Genomic DNA, 26,724 nt, shown 5'->3' with positions numbered 1-26,724 from the left:
TGATGGAAATGATACGTACTTACACCGTGTCTGGTCGCCTTGAAACAAAACTGTCGCTAGTTCGCCTTCAAATTTGGCGACGCAACCTAATCCCACACCGAAGTTAATTAAGTTGCATCCAGCGATTGGCTGTAATTCTGAATGTCTCCACTAAAGTATACCTATTTGGGGAGTCTTTACGAATCCCGAGCATGGGCGTAGCTAGGGAGGGCCTGCCCCCCCCCCCCTCCCGCAGAATTGAAAATAGTACCCCATCCCTCCCCGGAAATTCTAGATAGTGGAAAAACCCTCGTCGATGATATGTTTATCTTCTGATGTACCTAGAGTTTTAAATGAAAACCCCGTGCTCATTCACGTAGTATTTTCTAAAATTTGCGTCACGGAAGCCTCAAAATTGTGTCTAAGTAGAGTTAAAATTTTAGTTATTTCTCGGAGAGGTCCTCGCACCCCCCCCCCCTCTGAACTGGGAATACCCCCCGTTGGTGGGGTGCCAAACCCCCTAGCAAAATAACCTAGCCTCTCTCATGATCCCGAAGGATCTATATTACTTACATTCGAGAATTATCAATTCGTAGACAGTCTCGCACAGCCATGCTAAGGAAAAGCGCAATATGTACATGTGAACGTTGCCAAATGTCTCTCGAAAAGTTTAATTTTAAAGAGAAATACAATTTTCAAATTGCGAAATACATCATAAGTTAAAGTCAAGTGTACAAAATTTCTTCAGAAAATCTATATTTTTCAACGTAAATTTGACAACGCCCAAAATTTCATACGGGGTTTTTCCTTGATACGGAAGTAAAGTTTTCATCCTTGAACTATAAAGCATGCTTTATCGAGGAATAAGGACGACGGTGATCATACATTCAGTATATATGTATGTCAGTTAGAGCGCCGCGTCTTCGAAACGAAATCGCCACTAGTTCGCCTTCAAATTTGGAGACGCAACCAAACCCCACACCGAAGTTAATTAAGTTGTATCCACCGATTGGCTGTATCCTGAATATCTCTGCGAACCTAGGATATTACTTACATTTCATCTTTTTAAAGATGACCCGATCATCTTTTATGCTTAAAATTTCTCTTGATTTTGCCTCGTTTAGGCAAGAATATTCTTTGATAATTTTGTGCGAAAATATATAGCAGCTTGTTCTCTTGAAGAATTAGCACATTAGCAGAAGTTTTCAAAGGCTGAAATTAAGAATCAATGTTTGGTGGTTTCACCTTTGGATGTGAATTTCATATCTTAAAAATGAAGAGACTTGGAATTTTCAGTATTCAAAAAAGTCCTTATAATTATATTCTGTCTCTACATTTCAATTTTGTACAATCATCAGTCACTTAAATGTAGGAGGTAAGTCATTGGCTCGGAATGAACCAGCCATGTAAACACTTTGGTACAGGCCCGTGAGTTATAAACTCTGATCTGGCTATTTCTGTCCAAGTTGTAGCATCTAGGATAAGGAGAGCAACTTTATTCACGTATTGGCCTCCCCAAACCAGCGCTGAAAGAACCACTCCATCATCTTCTCTCTGTAATCAAAAAGGAAAACAAGTGATTCATTGAGCGATCCATACATAAGTACTTAGTGATGTTTTATTGAAATAAGGTGAGGTTGGGTAACTGGGCGGTGGGGTAACTGGGCAGTACCCTCTGTATTTCTACCAGATTAGTGCAATAATTGTTTTCACTGTTGGCATACCTTCATTATGACGTAAACCATCTAGAACATGTAAACATAACTTCAAAAAAAAATTTTATGGTGAATGGTGAAGTGCCGAAAATTGGACAGCTTTTTTTTCAAAACAACGCCGGAGGTGGTCCCGAAAAGAGCCTCATATCTCACTCCCAGCAAGTATTTTATTCAACTTTGACAATTCTTCTTCATGTATGATGTATTTGTGTAATGCGTGAGTAATTACAACGTAATTGGATGAAAATACTGGCTGCAAAGGGTTGATGCCCAGTTACCTTGAAAATTTTCCCTTTGTGGGGTAACTGGGCACCCACTCCAAGGTAACTGGGCAGGTGGCAGTGGTGGCACCTGCCCAGTTACCCATTGCAAGGTTGCTGTGCTTCGGTGTTTGTTCACTTCTGAAAATGTCAAAACTAATTGACTATTGTGGACTTTTAAGTGCCAAAGACCAATAATCAGGGTTCCCAGCACACTAAACTTCTAACTTAAGTCAATTATAGCATAACTTAAGCATTACTTAATTACATTTTTGCCGCTAACTGTTATGACATCACTTTTAACGACTTAAACATGGTTATATAAATTCAAATGAAATTCTCTGAAACCCTCATGAGAAGGACATTCTTTTCTGGCCAATGAGAATTACAAATAATGCCCCCCTTAAAAATTAAGGGAACTTTTTGGCGCCTGACTCTATCCCAGATCAGCCTTGCGGCTTAATTTTTTTCATTTTTTAAAAATGTATCATGCTTAATCTCACTAAAAGTGGCCAAACAGTGTTCTGGTATACAATACTACTTTATAAGTAGTAATACAGAAAGTTCTAAGCATTTATCTACGAGGAAACAATTTTTTTTTTACCGTTATTCAATTCTCAGATTTGAGGGTTTTTTTGCCGCTAACTGTTACGACATCATTCTTAACCACTTAAACATGTTTATATACATTCAAATGACATTTTCTTAAACCTTCATGAACAGGACATCACTTTCTGGCCAATGAGAATTAAAAATAATGCTCCCCTCAAAAATTAAGGGGGGGTAGTCCAGTTACCCCACGACGTTGGGTAACTGGGTGAAAAAAACGGGAAATTTTTGAAAATTTGTGGGAAAAAATTGAAAGATGAAATTCGACTTTTGACTCTTCCTACATTTAGACAAGGTGTTGTACTTACTAAAAAAAATTTAAAAGTAGCCTCCACTGTCAATATAATGATGGGAAAAAAATCATGAAGTTGAAATTTTGACATTTTTCTCCGAACTCCTGCCCAGTTACCCAACCTCACCTTAGTCTATCAGAGATTGAAATTAATTAATACCGGAAGTGTTATTTCAACTAAATCTCCAAGAAAGGAGCTGCAGATTGAGGCAAATCCGCAAAAATCTTGATGAACAATATCCTATAATTCGCCAAACCCTTTAAATATCGTTCACTTTTCAGCACCAGAGAGAGTTAAAGCCTGTCCCCACGCACCAGAGCTGTCCATCTCTGTCAGATAATTTCTGAGGAGGGAATATAAAACGTACCTCATCAAGTCTACTTTCTTAACTGCACACGTGCTTTAATTAAGAAAACTCTCTAAATTTTGAATAAATATCTCGAAATCACAAAATAAATATTGCTCTTACCCTGGCATTTGGGGCTGCCACAAATACAGGTTCACTTGGATATACATTAGGCTCGCACCACAGCTTTCTCGTTCGATTTACTGTGTCTACTTTGATCAACTGTAACAAGCAAATCAAGTATATTAATTTTACGTATTAAGGATTTACACATTTTTCGGGCGTTATATACAGGGCGACCCAAAATTCGTAGAACACCCCTGTAACTTTTGAAGATAAAAATTTTGGCGGACCAAAAAAAGTAGTTTGCTTTGACACAGGAGCACTAACAAAATTTCAAATTGTTCAAAAGTTTCAGGGGTGTCCTGTCCTTGGACTTTTGGGTCATCCAGTATGGGCTCAGATATTATTGGCATCGGCCTTGAAAAGCTTTACTAAAGAGGCATGCACTTTCATGCCAATTTTTAAGTTGCGGTTGCGGTTTTACGGCAAAATAAAAAAATATGAATGGAGATTTTGCAACGCTATAATTGAGGCACTCGTTCTCACATGTTATCGACCGATATCGGCTTCTGAAATTATGACGAAGCCAGTCAACATGTGTCATAAGGTAAAAACCCATCATATCGTTCCATAATTCCCATTATTAGTGCTATTAACAAGTCCCTAAGACCGGCAACACCATAGAGAAAAAAAGAAGGTGTTTGCATTTCGGGCATCTTGGAATTTTTTGATGACTTGATGACGTAGGTGGGTACAGCGACGTTTAGCGTGAAGGGGACGTCGCTGTACCCACCTACGTCATCAAGTCATCAAAAAATTCCAAGATGCCCGAAATGCAAACACCTCCTTTTTTTCTCTATGCGGCAACACCGCTTGTATACCTAAACCGTGGTTTTCTCGATTTTCCCGTTTTTCGTCCTCAAACTTTGAGCTCCTGCCGCGGGGTCAATTTTTTGAATTTTCCCGTGTGTTTTGCGTCAAATTATGCAAAATTTACCCCTCTAGATGAGCAGTGATACAGTTATCTTACTCCCCCTCCCCCCTACATTTTAAGCCGCATCTTGTCTGACTTTGTAACAAGTGAACGTAATATCTTAGAATTTTCAATGAATTTTTTCCATCCTTATTTCCTTGAAATAATATGGGGCTCTTGCATGTGTCAGGAATTTGCAATTTGAGCACTGATTCCTATGTAAAATTTAGCGAGAAACACGATGGTGCCACTGGTTTTCTCTGAAATCAACTCCGAAGCTCAAAAAATGCTCTCAAAGTTGAGGCTGTAATTGAGTTGATATCCCACGCTATCACGAGAGTCAACCTCTCAAGACAAACTCTTCATGCATAGATAGAGAGGGAATACATTAACAGGATTGCCAATTTGTTTCGGAACTCCAAAACTGAAAAGACGGCAACCCTGCTAATGTATTCGCCCCCTATTTTTGTCGGTAACCCAGATTTGCGCGAAAGGTTTAAGAAAATATACGACGATTGCGCGAAAAAGACACAAGGATTGCGTGAATAGAAACCTTCATATCTGCTACAAGAATGCGCGAATTTAATATGAGGTTAATTTTAGGTAAAAGTTTGGCAAATCAGGAAACAGTCGAAAAATAATCGCATTTTTATGTTAACGCTACTTTAGGTTAGTTTGTTGACAAGTCATCGATGTCTTACCTTTTGATGATAATTAAAGTGAAAATATTGAATAATGGTCGTGGGTTTAAAGAACTTTCCTAATTTTTCTCGGAAAAAATGTAATCGGAGAATCGAGGCAACGTTGGAATGTTCATACGGCGTTGAAACACAACATAGGTCTTTTAAGCTCTATATTCGATGTCGCGATTATTCTAACTAGAGTTCGAATAATCGCGCCAAACACAGTGCGGCCGGCTTTAAACGTATATATTAGCGCCTGTAAGATTGTAGGAATACCTCACGCATTGCTCCAAATATTGCGGTCGGCTTCAAGCCCATATTAGCGCCTACAAGACTGCATGAATACTTCTCGCATTACGCCAAACGCAGTGCAGTCAGTCAGTTGGCGTGAACCGCATATTAGCGCCGACAAGATTGTAGGAATGCTGCTGCGTGTCATCATTCTTGATTTTCTGCTCCAGTTTTTACCATCATTATAGGGAAAATATGTATCCTCAATACAACGATTTCAGATACTCGGATGATATTTAATTATTTTTTTTTGGTTATATTAAAAGAAGATAGAACGAACGAAAATATCGCGTCAAAATGTTCGATATTTTTATTTGAGATCATCGAGGTAAATTTACGGATATACTTTTCAGAAAAACTGTGAGTGGCTTTTTAAAAACATTTATTAAAACTAAAACATAAAAGTGGAGCATAACGTTCCAATCAGAGATAAATATACGCTTTCTTTTGAGTGCACTCGTCGGGTTTTGAATTCATTTATCTCTTAAACAACTTGAACATTGTTGTTCTACGATTTTTTACGTGTAGTTTTTTTTAATGGTTTGTGGCCGCATAGCTGCCACAGGCCCTAGTTCACTTTTTAAAAGTTTAAGAAAGCTCTCTAGACCATTCGTGCTGCGAGGGCTATATCCATCGAAGAGAGACATGCCCGTAAGTAAGGAGGGAATGAACAGTCCTCATTGATATAGTTATCTACCACAAACTACCAAGTTTGCCAGATGAACGATTCCTCGTTGAATATTGAATATTCGCGGAAACGTGTGAGTTTTCAATACCCGAAAAATTCTCGCAATCCTATGCATCTCCAAAAAGGTAAAAAAAGGGGCATTCCTGTCGCAACCATCTTTGTATGGTGAGTTTGCATTTATACAGAGGTGGACTCTCATGATGAAGTGGGATATCCCCTCCAATACGGCCTTAACTTTAAGGGGTCTCTTCTTTTAAACTTTGGAGTTGATCTCAGAAAAAATTAGTGGCACCACCGTATTTCTCGCGAAATATTACGTGAGAAAAGGTACTCAAAGCGCAATGGAGATAATATGTTGCATGTGTGAAGAATTTGCGATTTGACTATTGATTCTTATGTAAAAGTTCGCGAGGAACACGATGATGCCAGTGGTTTTCTCTGAAATCAACTTCCAAGCTCAACATCAAGGCTCTCAAGTTGAGGCCAAAATTGAGGGGATATCCCACGCTATCCTGAGAGTCCACCTCTACATCAAGACGAACTCTCCATGCAAAGATAGGGAGCAAATACATTAGCAGGGTTGCCGTGTTTTCAGTTTCAGAGTCCCCAAATAAAGTGTTAGCCCTGTCAATGTATTTGCTCCCTATCTTTGCATGAAGAGTTTGTCTTGATGTAGAGGTGGACTCTCAGGATAGCGTGGGATATCCCCTCCATTTTTGCCTCGACTTGAGAGCTTTTTTTGAGCTTGGGAGTTGATTTCAGAGAAAATCAGTGGCACCATCGTGTTTCTCGCAAACTTTTACATGAGAATCAATAGTCAAATCGCAAAAACCTCACACTTGCAACATCTCTATTGAAAGCGCTCTGTCTGTTTGGACCCTCACAGTGCTGCTCGCTAAATCGCAGGTGATGCGGTGTGTGCACAGACAGTCAAAACGCCTTCAATTCTGTCCGTATGCAACACGGACATCCATAGAGTTCGAATAGTTGCATCCAGGCGTTATAATGAGAATCGTGAAGCATCTATCGCATGCTATGCTGACATAAGAATCAATAGTGAAATCGCAAATTCCTCACACATGCAACATCTTCATTCCCTCACACATGCAAGAGCTCCATTGAATGCACGTCAACAACGACTCAAAGGTCCTTACCGTTCCGGGGTTTTCCAAGTCAACGTCCGAGGAAATGGCGTAAAAATACCGGTATTTTTTTCCACCGCAGCGATCGTAGTTGATACGCGGGGTTTCACAGCCTATGTTACTGAGGAGCTCTGGGAACAACGATACCGTGCTTTTCGATTGTTGGAAGGCCGTAGCTCTGGCGGTTGGCAGTTTTACTAGGTTGGTGTTCTTGTTATTAGGAATCTTTCCCATCGGTAAAATGTACCGGAGCGGTCTTCCTCGAAACATTTTGGCGTAGTTCGGATTGGAGGATGCATTCTGAAATTAGAAGTAGGTACAGAATGCCATGTGGTAATTGAATTTCATTGTATTCGTATTGGTTTTTGAAATTTTCAAAGTTACGTTCCGAATTTACAGGATCGGAGCGGAAGCCGCACAAAAAAATTCAATATAAAAATAATGAAAACTCACTTGCAACGTAAAAATTAAAAATAATTTTAAATTTTCGAAAATAATAATTTAAAAATTGCGAGTGAGTTTTTACTCTTTTTTAAATCGGAAACTTAATCAGAATTAATATTATAACTTAATATTAATCGATAGCTTGTGTTTCTGATTTCTTTACAGGTAATACAGGCAATCCATAAATTGCAATTACCTACACGGTAATTATTATTACCATAGCATCGGTGCGTTGGGTATGTTACCTATTCTTTGGTTGAATGAACTCTCTCATCGGAATTAATTGCAATAAAATTAAATTAAGATGCAATTTTTCATTGCATTGCATATCGCCTATCTTTGTGACGCATGAAACTTATTTTAAGGATTTTCTCAAATCGGCATTATTTATTGACCGAATGACCTACAGTATGAACTTTATGGTAAAGTACTGAATCGAAAAATTGAACTATACTACTTGGGCGAGGAGTTAATTATACATGCTACTAATTGATACGACACTGAAATATGTCATGTTAGGTTCACCTACCTTCAAGGCATCGAAATACATGCAGTCAAGCATGGAGGGGTTTTTGTAGCAGCAAATATCAATGACAATGTGGCCTTGATCTTCATACTGGTTGATAATGTGCAAATAGAAAAAGGCCTCCGCTGAGAAACTCCTCACTAACTTTCCTGTGGCTCGCGAAATAACGTAGAACATTGTCTGGAACAAATCGGAGAGGTCATTCGAAATTAAAACTATTTCTTTCGGACCATTAGGTATTTGCGCGATCTATCATCTAACTCATTTTCTGTTGGCACTCATGAAAGCTGATAGGTACATCACGAGGATGACTTCAGGACAATTTGTACGTGGTATACCAGTGATCGTTAGTAGGTAAGGTAAGTGATTGATCCCAGCCAAATTTTCACCTCGACAGCTTTTCCCTCTTTATCTTCATAGTTCCTTTTTTAAACAACTATAGACAAATAGTTGCTTGGTGATTATCTTAAACGTTGCAATGCAATCGAAGTAAACATCCTTGTCGTTTTCACCTCTTCATGTTTATACATTCTAAATAATTCCTTGATTAGGGACTGAGGGGGAAGGGACTTAAGAGACGACAAGTGTATCCCCCAGGGATAGTTTGAGTCGAAAAAAAAAAAAATTCTATTCACAATATTTATTTTTTCTCTTTTTGTCATTTTAAAATTCCTATCGAGGAAACCGTGTTTCTCTAACTGACACGAGGAAAACGCCCCTGAGTTCAATTTTTAGGGAGAATGTAGGGTGAAATGCATGTCCTGGAACTACGCGTGCCATTGAAAATGAAAGTAACGGAAGGTCACTAGCTTATAAGGTATCCATTCCAGCCGTGGCCTAGAAACTATCGCTGTGTCTCGTCACGAGAGCCCATGAAATCGGAGTCACCATATTTCCAGAGAAAACTCGATTTTCCCCTCAGAAAAGATGAAAGTAAGGGAGTTCACCTAAGAACTGGCAATGCTGCGTAGAATCCACCCCTTTAAATCGGATTAAAGGTACACCGAAGAAAGTGTTGAAAGCAATTAGTGCAAACAATGCTTGCTCATGCATAAGCATCGATAAAGTCAATTAAACGAAACACAAGACCTACTGTTATTTTTAGTAAGTGGGTATTTTACTCTATCGTTTTCTTTTTTACGTATAGTATTAATATTGTGGGGCGTCCTCCTCTTCGCTTATAGTGTCGATCTGACGTGTTTGATAGAATGACAGAGAAAAGCCAAATCCTCGAAGAGCCGGTGGAAAATATATTTTGGCCGAAAAATTGACTGAATTCGAAAAAAACAAATAGTACCGATTTCCCATGTTCTGTTCCTTAAGAAATGAAAAAGTGATCATCGGATGTCTGATTGGCTGAAAAGGAAGCCTGGATTGAACTGGTGGTCACGCGGACTCTAATTTTTTCTTTGGAGCGGTATAAAACAACGATGAAACTACCAGACCACGTGTCTCGTTTGCGATGTTTGAAAATCACCGATCCCAATTTTTTTTTTTTTTTTTTCTTTTTTTCTTTTTTTTTTAATGGAAAACAAACCAGTATCATCCTTTGAAGTTTTCATAGAGTTTTTCTCGAACAGAGGAGATGAAACAGAGAAGTTTTCAAGAATTGACGTTGGGTGGTTTTCTATTTAAAAAATAAAGTATGACAGGAAGTCTGCAACGTTGCAGACCGAGGCGCGTGGTCTGGTGGTCTCACCTAGAGTCCTTTTATAGAGAGAGTTGAGACCACGCGGCTTATGGATGTCTCAAACGGGAAGAAATATTGCACAAATCGGCCGTTTTTTGTCATCTTTGATCAACCCATTCCCGAATTCCCGTCTCCGTTCCCTCTTTCATTCCATTTAGACGTATTTCTGTCAAACGGAACTAAGCGCCATCGTAGGAGAAAGGTAGAGGGGGGGGGGGGGGGGGCTTGGATTGGCGGCGGAATCGGGCGTCGGGCTCATTCCGTCCTATACTCGCAATGTTTTTCCGTGGCGCTTAGTTCCGTTTGACAGAACGCGCTATCCGGCATTCTAAATTCCTCAAAAGGAACTCAAATTGGCGCTTTAGTTCCGTTTGACAGAAATACGTCCATTTGTTCCTTGCCGTGCCCCCGATTCCCCGGTCCATTCCGGATTATAATCTTTACAATCGGTGAAACTGCAATATTTGGACTGAGTTAAGCAGAAAGGAACCAACCCACATTTTGGAAAAAATTGAGTTATGAGTGGTTTTGAACTCAACCACTACTCTACTATCTATCGCCAAAAATTCAAAGTTTTTGTTGGAGCAAATTTTGCAGAACTTAAATTTGAAGTTTATCTTTCACATTGAGTCTTATGCAGGAGCCAAACTTTAAACCTCTTTTTCTCGGTTCGATCCCGATGTGGAATGGTTCCTTTCTGTTTACCTCCGTCCATTTATTCCCTTTTGTGACACTGTGAAGGCCTAAAATACGGGAACCAATCAGAAATCGATTCGCATTGTCTTTACTCTCAGTATAAAGGGACTCTTTTCACCGTCAAAAAGTGACTTCAATGTACTCATGTTTACCAGCGACGAATTTTACCTTTTCTTTCTCAAACCACTTGAAGGTTTTGACGACCGGGTCATTGGCGATGATGCAGGCAGCGGCTTTGACGGCGGAGACGCAGATGGGCTGCTCGACGATGATGAAGTAGTTTTGGGTCATGCCAAAGCTGTGCATGTACGAGGGGTAGAGCGTCCAGCGGACAGGGACCGACCCCACGATCCGAGCTTCCTCAAAGGCGCTCCGGTCCTCGCCCGTCCCTGACGCATCCTTCCGCCGCTTGTCCTTCCACAGGTTGTTCGAGTCGTCCTCTTGAGTGATGTTGTTGTTATTATCATCATCTGGAAAAAGAAGCACATTTTAGTACGAAGCTCAAATCTGCCTCATTAACCCTAGTCTGCATGACTGCGCGACTCGGCATAGTGGTCTTAAAGCAAAACAATTGCGACGAAAATGTACCCCAAAAACGGTTTGCAAGGGGGTGCGTCTCCGTCTATGGTACCTACGTGTGGCTCAAAATCAAAATCTTGGCTGATCCTAATTACGAGATAGCGCGGTTTGAAATTTTCATTTTAAATGCAAGTTTTCTACTGATTTTGATCGGCTTTTTTATTTATTTTCCCATCGGTTCACGTTTTTATTTTTCGTTCGATTCATGTCCATCAAATACATGCCATCTCGTTACATGCAAATCTCATTCTCTTTTTTTTTTAACTGAACAATTCGCCTTCTGCTGCGTCTGCAGCAATTGTTGTTACGAATATGTTGTGCGTGCTGATTCCAGCTCATTACATACTCAACTCTCTGAAGGCGTTTTATGTTTGCTTCTTTGTACGTTTACTACTTGTACCGCTACTTGTAAAAGTGTGTTTCTTACATTTTGAGCTCGTTCTTGGAAATTGTATGATGATATATCGAGGTCCTGCAGGTTGTAAAGTCATTCCAAGATTGTAAACGGTGCCATCTTTATCTATGTGAGGGTGCGATGTATGATTCACGATGTTGATATAATTACTGACATTGATCTGTGGAAGAGGTATAATCAAAGATTCCATTAGTATTACAATATTTTAAGCATGATGTACATTGTTTATTTCTACTCACGCGTCATGGATTTTTCCCTTTTTCAACTCCTCTTTTTTTTCTCAAGTCTGCCCCCCCCCCCCCCCCCCCCAATAATTAAACTTGATATCTGGATTAAATACCTACGAGATCATATAACTTGAGACCTTTTCTTCTCAAATGCCGAAAAAATTATTTCATTGAATGCTTTGCTCCAGAAAGGACTCAACTCAGAAAGTAATAATTTCCAAAGAGAAAAGAAGAGAGTAAAATCCGACAAGCAGAGTTACATATTTACGAAAGGTATGTTACACGGAAAATTCAATTTCATTGAAAAAAAAAGAAGAAAAAAATTTCGCTCGGATACTGAACATTTTTCGAGGGACGAACTAAAACTGAATTTAAGGTCCGTGGATTGTAAATTGCCGCAAAAAATTCAAATTAACCCCAAGATGTTCAAGATTTTTTTATACGCTGAGTCCAAATTTGGGTCAAACTGACCCGCAATTCATTACATTGATTAATTTTATAGTTTTTGAGCCTTATCAACGGTATTAGGCAAGCAAATATTTTTTTTGTTAGTTCCACCTTTTGATAACATACTGGCGCTTTCTCACTAACAAGACAAACGGTACTACTACAATCTGGAAGCAGAGCAAAGAATAGAACGAGCGCTGATGACGGCGCAGAGATACAACTATTCGTGCTTGATGACTGTCCGTGTTGCATCTGCAAAATTGAAGGCGCGACGGCGCACGGCGTGAACTCATAATACTCCGCTCTGCTGTCAATGAGGTGTCGCTCGTGTTCGGAGAGAAGTTTAACAACTGGGCTCGACAAGTCTCTCCTGTCTTTGACTTAGATGACATTCGATTTTTCTCTCTCTAGTCTCGAGCTGATTGATTCTTTTTTTACGATGTATTTGTCGTTGTAGGTATCCAAAACTCGTATTTACCGGCCTCATACAATCCGCGGGGCAAGCCTTGGGTCAATTTGTCCCGACTTGGGCATTTAAGGATTAGAAACGTGTAAATAGGGTTTTTTTAAGCAAACCATCTCATTGCACCTCTATAGAAACTAGCGATGCAATAGAGGGTCTGAAAGATGAAATGAGATTCTCATAGTGAGTCCTGTATAAAAAATATTCGTGAGGTTTTTTTCTTGTTTCTTTTTTTCTTTTTTTTTTGTTTTTGCCGTGAGGACTTCGGTAGTCCGGACATACGTCTATCAGCTTTGTTTTTCAAAAAAACGTGGTATGTTATCGATTATGAGTTTGTAGAACATCGATTATATCAATCGATCTCCTCGATAAAAGAATGACATTTGATGAATCAGAGAAATCTTATATTTTTTTAATCCCCAAATTGGAACTCAGAGTTTTTATTTTCTCGCTCCCCTAGCGGGTAGAGGAGGTATTGTCATAGTCAAAAAAAAAAAAAAAAAAAAAAAAAAAAAAAAAAAAAAAAAAAAAAAATTGAAATTTCATCATTTCTAGGCGTTTTAAGGTGCCTAGCAAAAAAAAACCATACTTGAAAAAATGTATGTCTATCCGTCGGGCGTGCCCTTTTTCTGTGTACAGCCATATCTCAAAATCTATTTGTTCAATTTCATTCAATTTTTTTCTTTTTTGGCCAAATGATATAAAATTAGCCCTTATATGAGAGTAAGCTAATTTCCGTCTGTCACTCTAAGTTTCCCCCTATGACTGAGCAACTCATACCCACCCTCTGGAGCGTCTTCAGGGTGTCAGGCTGGATGCGATGGATGACAGGGACCTCGGTGAAGGCGTAATATTGATCAGCGATCGGGTAGATGGAAACAAGCGCGTTGTCCGACCAGCATTCCGAGGGATTGAACACGGATGATACCCTGGAAACGAGATTAGCATATCCAACTCTAATCGGATCTAGAATACAGACCGCTCAAACTACCCCAACAAACCCAATCAACTTATCCGTGTTCCTCCGTAATTATCAAACCGCTATATCAGCAATTTCACCAGCAATTTGCCTTGTTTTTCCTCTTACCACCTCGCGGCAGTTTAAAATGATCTCCGAGTAAAATATACCCTACCGCCGCCATCTCCTCATTCAATTTTTTTTTGGGGGTAAAAAGTCCTAATTGAAACGCCAAGTATCAATGGCTACACTGCCGTGCTAAGGAAGAACGCCGTATGAACATTCCAGAGTTGCCAAATTTCCTTCGATACCATTTTTATTTTTTAGGAAAGTCATGAATATTTTTCCTCGTTTTCAGGAACTTTAAGTGAAATTACGAACAAAATTATCTGAAAAATTGGAAGAAAAATATTCATAAGTTTACCAGGGGACTCTTGTTTTATCAAGAGAAATTTGGTAACGCCTGAAGGTTCATACGATGTTTTTCCTTAGCACGGCAGTACAGACCAGTGGCGTGGTGTGCTTTGCGATATATCGATCGATCTGTCATTTAAACCCATGAAAAAGGATCGATAGTCAGGATGCTCGAAACGACCACCTAATTAATCGATTCTTGACCACCGCTTCAAATGAGATACGCGAGGATCTTAATCACGTGCTTCTGTTTCGCCTTCGTTTGATGAACTAGGCAAAATTGGATACTCAGGAGTTGTAATAGTTGTATGCCATAGTTGTGTGTAGAGATTTTTTGCCCTCGATCGACACAAAGTCACGAAGTGATAATTAGATGTCTCCTTTAATGACAGGCATGTACAGTAATGCAGTAAAATCATTTTTCTATAAATCGATGCCTATGCACCGGTTCCAATACGGCCTTTCGCGTAGTATAAAATAGACCTTTTGAATTTTCCATTTTTGTAAAGTGAATGATTAGCATGTAAATTAAAAATTTTTATTTTAAAAATTGTCTTCACCTTGTATTCTGCTCTCTCACATGATAAAATATTAAATAAATTAAAAAATAAAAAAAAAATTACCTTTTAAAAATTGAATGGCACGGATCAGGGACAGCTTTGGTGCCAAATTCAGTCACAATGATTCTGTTTGCGGAACTGTTTTTCTTGAATGCTTTGGTTTGCAGGAACCTGTTTTGGTAGGTAATTTTACCATCAGCAATTGAAAATCTAGACAGAAAAGTAAGCACTTCCAGTTTTTTGTATCATAATATGCAAACAAAAAACAAAAAAAAAACCATTAACTCAAAGTACAAATAGTCGTTTAGATGACAGATAGTTTGCAACTCCGAAATTCCTGAATTTTCCTTTAATATTTTATACCTCTTACCCTCTGACCCTTCATAAAAAAGTAGCATGCAGAATTTTACATGGAAAATACCTATAGCTTTCCCTGTCATTGGAGGTTTTCAACCTTTCAAGTCTGCATGTGGTCTCCCTAAACTCTGTTTGAAGACACGGACTGTTTGTACGATGCAACCTTTCATTCGGCTCGGAATAGAACTGCATACGGTTTCAGGACATTTTGTCAACGATTTTTTGTCCGCGCACCTTTTTTGTCAAGTAGTTTACGCCCACACGTAAAATGAGCAACGGTGACTTGGTCCAAGCGTTATATTTTAGTCGGTATGTAAAATTATACTGACAATATGGAAATGAGAAATTGAGAGAGAAGGAGGTGTTGTTATGGTTGCTAATTTTCTAAATGAAATGTAATTACTTTGGTTCTCCTTTTGAATCATCTTTTTAAATTTTTATTGGTGAATATTTGGTTGTATTTCTATCCTTAAAATATTTGATGTAATGTATATTTTATATATGTATAGGTACTTTTTTTATTTTTTTAATTTTTTCTTTATAAAATTATTACTTCATTTTGAAAACATTTATATTTTTAAAACGTGACAGATATTGTAAAAACTTTTCCAAGCGACATTAATATCAATAAGCCGCAGTTGTGCCGACAGAAACTGCAAAAATGAATAAAAGAGGGGGAAAAACGGAGAAACACGCAATCTTTAGTTTTAACCCATTTGTACATCGATCTTTTAGAGTCAATTACGTCAAATTTTGAGCGTTTGGTTGCGCGTACACCTCGCTATGCAGCACAATAAAAGCACAAAATGTAAAAGAAAAAGTTAAAGTGCTTTGGAAATCATTAAATTGGACACGGAACAACCAATATTTAAAAAACACACATTATATTATTATTCTCCTTTGATAAATTGATACATATTTTTTCCCATCGCAGTTTAAATGAGAATAATCAATGCAGAGTGCGCAAAAATTTCTAAATTATGAGTTAAAAAACGCTGACTATGCGAGTAAAGCCTAACTGAGCGGAGCGGCGTGCTGCCAGCGCGAGCGGCTCACTGGCGCCTACAAACCTAAGTGGATACTTCACGCATTGCACAATGCTTGAAGTATCCACTTAGGTTTGTAGGCGCCAGTGCGCGTTTCGCGCTGGCCGCCCGCCCGCCGTGGCAACGGCGGGCGGGCAACTATTTTGAAGCAACTATTTCACAACAGAGGTGTTGCACAGTATCATACGAAATTGAATGTATTAAGAATGACAGGCATTCTTTAAAAGTACAGATCTTTCCTCGCAAAATAAATCAAGATACTTATCGTACACTGGAAAAATCTAAGAGCCTTTAGCTGAGGCAAATATAGAGGTTTGTCCGGTTCAGGTATAACAAGGTGAGAAAATCTTGAAAGATAATTAAGTCCTGTTACACCAAAGAGGTGTAGAGAGTTTTAGTGAATTTTGTCTCATGGAATTGACGCTCCCCCATTTTTATCAAAAATCTCAACTATATATTATTCTCCGTTGGACCAAACAGACAAAACAAAAAAACAAGCAAACCCTCATTCTTCCAAGACATTTTACATTTTCATCCAAAAACGTCGCGAGCAATAGTCGTTATTTTTTACATGTGGGCCAATTAACTTTGGGCCTCAACTGGCACGGGGACCAAAACCGCGAAAAAATGCGTGGACGTAAATTACCGGAAAAAACAGGTGCGCAGACAAAAATCGTTGACGAAATGTCCTATAACCTTGCATACCGAAGTAAATAAAAGTGTTGGACGACCGAACGTCGCTACATCTTTAATATAATTCCATTAAAACTGAGCATACCTGTAACGACTTGCTAACTTTTATACATAATTTGGAATCATAAGTCGGGAAGTCTATAATCTTTGAACAAGAACGTGTTGCTGCTGATACAATGACATACCGAACAATACACCCTCGCATGTCATTAAAGGTCATTCACCTCGAGTTCCAACACTAAGTTCGTCACAAAAGCTAATGACCCGTTGCCTTATTCTCCGGCTCACAGGACGTATTATGAATAGAGACAGTGGTATTAGAAAAATTGATTTAATCATCGAGAATCTAGTGGCAAAAAATCCGTGAGCAGTCTTATTGATGTGATATGATATATAACAGTGGTGTGGCGTACTTTGCGATATATCGATTGATCTGTCATTTAAACTTATGGAAAATGATCAATAAACAGGGTGTTCGTAACTAACACCTTAATATGCGATTCTGTATCACAGTTTCAAATGGGGAAATATCAATAATCGATCATCCACGCCTCGCCACTGAATATATGATCCTCACCTGTGAATAAGTGCGGAGCAATCAAACAGGTGCTTGAATTTCATATTTCCAAACTTCATATTTCCCGGGCCGTTCCGCAGCAGCGAACCTCGCAACCATTCCGGTACCGTACCTGGAGTCAAATCACCGGGATAGATCCGGTAGAAAAAAAAGTGTAATGTTTAATAAGAACACACTTACTTGAAAGTAAAATGGAGATGTTGCATGTGTGAGGAATTTGCGATTTGACTGTTGATTCTTATGTGAAAGTTCGCGAGAAACACGATGGTGCCACTGGGTTTTTCTGAAATTAACTCCCAAGCTCAAAAAAAGCTCTCAAGTTGAGGCCAAAATGGAGCGGATATTCCACCTCACCCTGAGAGTCCACGTCTACATTAAGACAAACTCTCCATGCAAAGATAGGGAACAAATACATTAGCAGGGTTGCCGTGTTTTCAGTTTTGGAGTCCCCAAATAAAGTGGCCACAAAAGTGGCAGCCCTGTCGATGTATTTGCTCCCTATCTTTGCATGGAGAGTTTGTCTTGATGTAGATGTGGACTCTCAGGATAGCGTGGGATATCCCCTCCATTTTGGCATCAAGTTGAGAGCTTTTTTTGAGCTTGGGAGTTGATTTCAGAGAAAACCAGTGGCACCATCGTGTTTCTCTCGAACTTTTACATAAGAATCGACAGCCAAATCGCAAATTCCTCACACATACTACATCTTCATTAACGATTGAGGCCATTGAGGAAAGCCTCGACAGAACTCCATAAACTTCACTGAGCAGTACGCATACAAATTCTTTCTTTGAACTTATTCCACCAATGAGGAATCTGAGAGAGAACCAACTTAAGGGAGCCTTCTCAGCCCCTTTCTCTTGATTCTTGGTTGATTTGACTTTTTGCATTCAAAAGAAAGGGGCTAAGTCCTTGAAGTTTTAAAAGAATTGAGTAAAATAAATATTCGTTTCTACGATGAATATGATTCGTATTATGGTTAGAAATAAAGAATCACATCTTGTAACTTTTAGCAGTTTGTAAAAATAAAATTTTAAATTGCAAATGTTTACAACGATTGAAAGAGAGGTTTTAAAACCAGGAGACTTCTTGTTCCCTAGAAACTTGGAAAGAATACGCCCAACTAATCGTGCGTCGAGGTTTGTCTGTGTTGCATACTCTAAAAACTGAAGGCGTTTTGACAGACTGACCTGTGACGGTGCCATCGATGGGCTGGAGGATCTCCTTCTCGCAGGAGCGCATCCAGATGGAGACGTCGCAGTTGGCCTCTCGCACCTCGCCGGTGCACAGCTGGTTCTTCACCTCGATCCGCTCGAACATATCCCTCAGCGACTTCATTATGCGTCGAATCCTCGATTGCGCGTCGGAGTCGGAATCGAAATCGGATTCGGATCGTGAAATTGACTCGCGAGAGATGAAGCGGGCTCACTTCAGCAGTATGTGGAGGATGAACATGTAGCACCTCACCTTCGACCACAGTCTTCTCCTCCGCCTTTTTTTCCGCGCCGAGAGCATCTTCACGTCGAACCACCGCCGCGGTACACTTTCGTCATCGCTGATTTTCGCGCTTCGAGGATCATCGGGAGGATCGGCATTCTATCGGGCAGGCACCTGTTGAGCAAAATGGAAACCGAGTTACAGGTGGCTCTGAGGATTGCATAGCACTGGAAAAAAAACCACATTGGATCTAGAGTCCAGACTCTTAAAAACATCAACAAGAAAAGTACTCTTGATTCAATCAGAATCTAGCTTAATTCAAGAACCAAGTCTCTTAATTTAAGCGAATTTCGTTTTTATTCAAGCAAAAATCCGATTGAATCAAGAGTATTTTTTCTTGTCAATGTTTTCAAGAGTCTGGACTCTAGATCCAATGTGTTTTTTTCCCAGTGTAGGCGGATCCAGGGGGGAGAGGGCAAGGGGGCGTATGCTCTCCCCTTCCGTCCGGAAAAAATAAGTAAGAAAAAGGAAATAGGAAGAAAAAAAGGAAGAAACGGAGGAGAGAATAAGAAAAGGCGCTTATATTTGGTATTTATTCATGAAATAATTGACTCGGACTGCATATTAAATGCTTTAATATTTCTAAAATTTTCTGTGGAAGCCCACCGGACCCCTCTTACGCCCCCTTCCCCCGTTCGAGGAGTCTGGGTCTGCCTATATCGAAGATCAACGGCCGAAATTATAATCATTCCTGAGACAGCCCCTTCCCTCAGGTGTCTTATCGATGGCCAAAGTGCGAAGCCACGTACCGCTGTTTGCATCGTCGCAGACTTCCTGTTATACTTTATTTTCTCTTTGGAAAACCAGTCAACGTAATTTCATGAAAACTATCTTGATATTTCCTCTCTGTCGGCAGAACATTCTGAATAAATGGCTTCTTTCTCTTTGAAAAAGTAAAATAACAGCAGATATTTTGAAGCATCGCAATAGAGATACGTGGTTTTAGAATGCAGCTATCGATATGGTTCACACTGTAATTAAGGAGGGCTCAAGGAGATTTTTAAAATAATAGTATCATTAAAAGGAAACTTTTTACAAACCTTGCGTAAAGTTCAAAGGTGAAACTTTGGAAATGGATGGAAGCGATCTCTTGGAGTGTCGAACTCGACGCTAAATTTTACAAATGAGAGGTCCCATTCAACATTTTTTTTTCTTTTTTACCGTATAGGATTTCGTGAGGAACGTTTATTAATCTATAGTTTGTGTCGCAAATTTGATGCAACCGATAGGTGTTTCATTGGAGAATCTGCGTAGTACGTAGTCATACGTCACAATTGTACTACGCCATCATTGTCACAATTTATTTCGAGACGCATAAGATTCATCATGATCATATGGACCACGTTAAGGAAGAGGGAGCCAAGCCACTTCGGCTACTGCCAAATGTCATTCGGCAATTTAAATTTTTACATGATAACAGTCGTGCGGATTTTTGTGAAAATTTCAAAAAAACTTTCTGCACAATATGAAGCAAATTCCTTCAAATTTTCAAAGGAATCCGTACAAACGTTCTCTTGCAAAAAATAAATTGCCCAGTTAAATTTGGCAATAGCTGATGCGGTGTGGTTCCTTTCTGCTATACGCGGTCCTTATGGCATATTAAAAGGGCTCCACTTTCAAAAACCTTGGCCTTGCGTCTGAAGTGGCTTTGAAAGTTTCAAGAGACATCTTCCGCGGTGGTGTGGCGTGCTTCGATGTATATCGATATTTCCTCATTTGAAGCTATGGTAAAGAATCGACTATCAAGGTGTTCGTTGCGAACACCCTGATAATCGATCCTTGTCCATAGCTTTAAATGGCAGATCAATCGATATATCGCAAAGCACGCCACGCCACTGATCTTCCGTAGTTAATAGAGCTTAATAAGGCACCCTGAATCGACAGGAGCGTCTCAGGGGCTTTGCGATTCCTTCCGATTTATACCTATTACATAACCACTCGAGGGTAATCTGAACACTTTAGCGGCCAAAAGAAGACATTTCAGGGGGAAGGCCTTTCAAATAACAAATAGCACAATTCCAGAGGATTACATAATTCCTGTTACTTTGAGAAAAAGGCAAGACCCTTTAAAAAATTTAGTATGGTCCAGGGAATTAGAGTCCCATTATACTGAAAGTAATGACAATGCGAATCCATTTCTGTTTGGTTACCGTATTACAAACCTTTCATAGTGTACATAGAGTCGTAATGTAAGTGGGAGAGCTGGCGCCACTTTTAAGCATTTTCCATGTCCCGAATTCCGAGACTCCTGTGTGACGCCGGGTCAATTTTTCGATACATAATCGATTGTTTGCGATACACGAGTACCCGGCCATCCGATGACAACAACAACAACAACAACAACAACAACAACAACAACAACAACAACAACAACAACAACAACAACAAAGGAGATAGGAATTACCACGTATTCCACACCGCCATTTTGGATCGAAAATGTATCGAAAAAGCGACCCGAACTCGGCGCACACCGGGCTCGAAATTCGTCGAGCAGAACATGGTGCCAGCTCTCCCATTTACATTACGACTCTATGTACTCTATGAGGCCTTCACAGTGTCACAGTAAGCTGGAATAAAGATTACATTTTCACAAATTGCAAAGAATATAAACTGGCATGGACCAGGAAATTGAGGGTGCGGCAAGGAACAAATGGAATGAGAGAGGGGACGGAGATAGGAATTCGGGAAATGAGTTGATCAAAGATTACAAAAAATGTCCTATTTGTGTAATCTTTATTCCCGTTTGTGACATCCATAAGTCGCGTTGTCTCAACTCTCTCTGTACAGGAACTCTTTATTGGATTAACTTCAATCCAAAGATGCCGAAGAAATACTGAGAGACAGGTTGTTGTGAGTAGAGCACCAAAATGTAAATATTCTTCCTAAAATATAGGCGACACAAATCCTGAGCTCCAATATGTAAAAAAGCCTGACAGGAAATCTGGGTTATGTAAGTCCCGAGTCCTCTTTAAAGCTCATTGCTTTTTAAGTTAAGGTAATGGCTCGTACAATTAGGACATCCCATCCGTGATTGTCACGTACGCCATAAAATGAAATGTCCTGGATGAATTTTGACGCTGCCGATGTTGCTAGATCATACGAAAAACTAAATTCATGAGGCAAAGGTCTGAATTTTTTTTAAACTATAACAATTTTTTTTTTCTCTTAAAAAATCTCATATATAAACTACAACAAATAAAAAGACACGGTGATGTAGCAGGGGCGTACGCGTAATTTTAGCTAAACTTTTGGGGAATAAAAGTTTTTGGGAGGGTGGAGGCAAAATCGCTCAAAATATTCTACATTTGATCAAAATTTGCAAAATTTGTCCATTAAGAAGGGTCAACGTTGAAACTTAAGGGAGGAAGATTTCCCCCTTGTCCCTCCCAGGATAATGTTCGTGTGGTCCAGTCTATTACCAGCATTTTTCTGCGAAAATTTTAACAGGCATGACAATTTCATTTGCCACAAAGAGAAGAAAATATACGATCCAACATGCAGTATGATAAACATTTAAACGAGATGTGATGAAGTAACTGAAATGTAGGAAAACTAACTGGAGCCATTGCGAAAATGATTTCCCATACGTATTATTATAATTTTGGAACAAATTGTGTACATCGACACCTTTGTGATTTTCAAAAACCCAGTATAAATTAAGAGGATTCCCTACCACCAAGATATTTCCATGGGAGATTCAATACAATATAACTTCCACCCAAGGGCTATCTGCAAGAACCAAACAATCCATCGTTACAAATTTTCTTCTACCATTTGTTTGTTCATATTTTTCTTCCTTAAAGAGCACTCAATGACATAGCTCTCAACTCACCCAAAATTTTTCGGAACCTTGCCATTTGCCATCATAACCTCCTCAAATTTTGAAAGACACTAAATAGAACAAAAAATTTATTTTCTCAAAGAAAAAGATTACGGACGCACGACTTCCTCGAATTAATTTACCTTTACTTCCTACATAGCACGTGTGCTGGAATAATGATGTACCAGCGGTTCTGCAAGTTTCTACGAGACCTAACTCAAGCAGAGATTCACTAACAGATTATTCGAAAAGTTAAAATATTTCAATGCCCAAGCAATAAAATTATCGCAACATAAGGGAGAACACAATATCAGGAGGCTTTTGATCATGTCATTTGAGCATTGTAATACAATTTCCAAGCTTTTTAATTATGAACAGTGTCACAAAAATGTTAACAAACGGACGTTTTTATACTGCAGTTACCTCCTTTGACTGTATCTCTCGCTCTCTCTACTCGTTCCCCCTCTTAAGTTAGCCGTTGCGTTTCGTGAATGACAATTTCGTCAGTGCTTCTCATCACCTAATAATACAATAAAAATAAAATTAACTGAGGTTGTTCCTAACATTTTTGGTCAAATTATTTGCATATAAAAAGTAAAAAAAGATTGCATCTCCTCAACAAGCAAAAATAACTTAATGCCTCCTCCATCAGCGCATCATGATCGTTGGATGGATCTTTGGCCAACCGGCGCCGGGATGCGACTATTCGTGTTTTGAGGATGTTCGTGTTGCATATCTAAGAAACTGAAGGCGTTTTGATTTTCTTTGCCCGCAAAGCTCGCGAGGTAAACGCGTCCGTACATGCAACTATTTTGAAGAGCCCTGTGTACGATTCTTTCCACACCCCTCTTTTGTTTTCTTTCGAGTTTACCCCATATGCTCCAGTTCTAGCAGTTTTTATCAGATAATTACACATAGGTGTTTAATAGCTCACCCAAATCCGTAATTAATCCTCACATGTCTCGATTGCAAAATGCCGTCCATGAGGAGAAACTTTAACTTTAACTCATTTATGTTTCCTGCTTATATCGTACTAAGGTAAATGCATTTGAAAATTTGGATTTTGCCAAATCTCCTCATTTTCTACAAACAAAAATTATCATTTTAACATTTCTAACAAAATCCTTTATTTTTAAAACGTCCTTTCACGTCTCTAAACTGCATTGCAATAAAATGTTCTAGAAATTTGATAGATAAACCCTCAAGTTCTCTTGAAAAATCCCATTTTACCGGGCCAGAGAGCATTTGGTTCTAGGAAAGTTCTAAGAAAGATAGCGGGTTTTACACTTTGGGATCGGTAGACCAGCGAGTCCATCAGGGATGCTCTTGGGGTGCAAGATGTAGCCAAGTGAACCAGTGTGACTAGAAGGATGTGGCCAGAGCACGTTGACCTAATGGATGTTCAGTGAAAATTTGTACGACCGGACAAGCCTTAGGGAAAAGATTACTTGGACGTCCGCCTAACAGATGGGCACAAAGATGGCTCTCTTCTCCTGTGGACGATAGAAGATTTTATTGCTGTTTTTATGAATTTGACGTGTCCTTTATTTTTAGTGTTTTTAGATTTTTAATATTTATATAATTTATTGTGCTCGATACTGGATGACCTGACCCTGACACACAGGGCTATGTCCTAGTCGTTCGTAGAGGAAGAAGAAGAAGAAAAATATTTGGCAATAATGTTCTTACGCCTTTTTTACCGAGCATGGCAGCGTTGGCCAACAGACCTAACGTGTGATTTTTCGAAGAACATCGTAGAACCTTCAAATTAACTTGTTTGCACTCTCTTGCAGATGAAACTTAAGTGGAACCTTAAAATTATGATCAGAATCGACCACAATTTCTTCCAAAAAAAAGGTCAAATTTAAATTCAGAGGAACTTCCTTGCCTACCGCCGGTACATATATTTTATTAATAAAGAAGCCTTAGGATATTAAATATACAGATTCATGACCATCGATGACTGTTCAAGGGGAAAATTACCTAAGTCTACCGAAACTCAAAATAAAATAATCATCGATACCCGAGCATTGAGGGGTGTCTTGCAAAAATTTAAAAACACTGATCAAAACATGGCGCCAACTATGGAGATATCAAGTTTTGAAACTATTTTTAAACAACGTAGTTATGTTAAAATTTATTTTAAAAGTAATCACAATGTCCAGGGTGCAAAATTATTGGTTTACTATGGACCTTTACACCATCTATTTGCACAAAAACGAACTAAATAGCTGCTAGCTTATTTTTTTGGACACCAGAACACGACGCAGATAGCTTTACTAAATTTGTCTCCTAAATTGGACTAAGGTCTTTCCTCCTGTGGGCAATCACATATAAATACTCATTTTAAAACTCACCGTATGGACGAGGATCCGTCAAAAGTTTATCTGGAGCAGAAAGTGATAGGTAACACTTCAAACTCTGCAAAAAACCAGCGATTTATTATATGTACCTGCTCACAACTTTTAAACCCACCACGTTAAAGTATGTTGGTGATTTCGACGAAACCACACTTTGAGCTAGATTAAATTTATCCGAGTTGATTAAAATTAGTTAAAAAAACCGCGAAATTCCGTTCAGTCACGAGGGAACTGGGACAAGCGTGCAGCACATCGGCGTCGAGCAGCGGTTATTTTCGGCCTGCGGGATCGGCGTTTTGCGTGCGACTGGCATGGGACGGTCCCCGCGAGCTGGAGCCGTAAGCGGTGTTGCGGCCGATCGCGGCGCGGCGCGGACCGCACTCAAAACCGCGTATCTTTGGGGGCTCCGCGTGGGGGGTTGCGCGGTTCTGGGGCGGCGCGGCGATTACCCGCTAACAGGATGATGATGCTGAAGGACGCCGCGCCGCGCTCCCGGGAACGTGATTCGTCTCTGTGAGTCTTCCCTGTCTCGGTCCAGCCGGGTCTCGTGCCGCCGCACCGGTGACTGGATCCGCAATTAATCGATTTTATTGCCGCTGATTGGAGGGCGGAGGGGTGCCCCGCACGCAATCCGTTTCATTGAGGGAAGAAGAAGGTTGCAGCCGCGCGAGGGTGGTGTCACACGAGTGAATATTAATAGAAGCTTCTCACCCTGCGACGAGGTACACTGTTGAATATATGGATTACATTTTGCAATAAGGAACCACTATTTCTGGCCCATTTTAGAAACATCATACATGTCATTGGTTTTCCTTTGCAGATATGTGCTTTTATGGGAGAGCCAATGATAGTGGTTCCTTATTGCAATTTGCAATAAGGAACCACTGGTGCATTTGGTTGGTGGCATTTTGCAATTTGCAAAATGTAATCCATATCATAGCCAGCGTACCTGTACATATAGGGCGAGCACGAACGTGCTGGTCATTTTGAGGTTAGGTGATGCAGCTTTTAGGGCCCAAAGGATAGCCAACCTAGGAATTCACATTATTCAGAGTGATTTATTAGGGAGATGTTGCATGTGTGAGCATTTTGCAATTTGACTTTTGATTTTTATGTAAAATTATGCGAGAAACACGATAGTAGCACTGGTTTTCCCTGAAATCAACTGCTCCCAAGCTCAACAAAAGCTCTCAACGTTGAGGGCGTTATGGAGGGGATATCCACAGGGGAGTCCACCTCCACATCAAGACAAACTCTCCATGCAAAGATAGGGAGCAAATACATTAGTACGGTTGCCGTGTTTTCAATTTTAGAGCCCCCAAATAAAGTGGCAGCCCTGTCAATGTATTAGCTCCCTGTCTTTGCATGGCGAGTTTGTCTTGATGTAGAGGTGGACTCTCAGGATAGCGTGGGATATCACCTCCATTACGCCCTCAACCTTGAGAGCTTTTGTTGAGCTCGGGAGTTGATTTCAGGGAAAACCAGTGGCATCATCGTGTTTTTCGCGAATTTTTACATAAGAATCAATAATCAAATTGCAAATTCCTCACACATGCGCAACATCCCCATTGCAATTTTTACGGCCCGTTGTTTCGAAAGTGCATACGCGTATGACTTATTTTTTGCATGAATTGCAAAAAATAAGTCATAGTTAGGGTTGGCTGCCCTTTTGGACGTCTAGAGCTCTATATTTCAACAAGTCCGTATTTTCCCCTGATAAAGGTACTCTAATCGTAATGAAATCTGGAGTGAACTCCATCTCGGAGCCTGTATTGCTCCCAAGCAACCGAGGTAATTTAACTGCGGACGGAATGAAGCTCTCGCATACGGTTCCTGGAGGAGGTTCCTGGATTTGGTTTCTGAAGGTAAAATTCAGCCCGAAAAAAAAAAAAAAAAAATCAGTTGAAAAATTTCAT

At 39.7% G+C, this 26,724-nt stretch overlaps 1 protein-coding gene across 1 annotated transcript; it reads right to left on the bottom strand.

Moving 5' to 3' along the window:
* Positions 1–1,268: 1,268 nt before the first annotated feature.
* Positions 1,269–25,143, bottom strand: ninaB (neither inactivation nor afterpotential B). The gene is made up of 11 exons (XM_019043158.2): positions 24,806–25,143; positions 18,322–18,742; positions 17,135–17,246; positions 14,525–14,671; positions 13,314–13,458; positions 11,405–11,552; positions 10,567–10,868; positions 8,016–8,192; positions 7,055–7,342; positions 3,326–3,424; positions 1,269–1,533 (listed from the first exon to the last, which is right to left on the bottom strand). Exons 2-11 carry the CDS (start codon positions 18,467–18,469, stop codon positions 1,360–1,362), a joined length of 1,740 nt encoding a protein of 579 aa, XP_018898703.2. The 5' UTR covers positions 18,470–18,742; positions 24,806–25,143; the 3' UTR covers positions 1,269–1,359.
* Positions 25,144–26,724: the final 1,581 nt, after the last annotated feature.

The sequence above is a fragment of the Bemisia tabaci genome, chromosome 4 (genome assembly GCF_918797505.1).
Source record: "Bemisia tabaci chromosome 4, PGI_BMITA_v3".
In the NCBI taxonomy this organism is placed as follows: Eukaryota; Metazoa; Arthropoda; class Insecta; order Hemiptera; family Aleyrodidae; genus Bemisia; species Bemisia tabaci.
The sequence above is the reverse complement of the archived record's forward strand: the minus strand, read 5'-3'. Positions and strand labels throughout refer to the sequence as shown.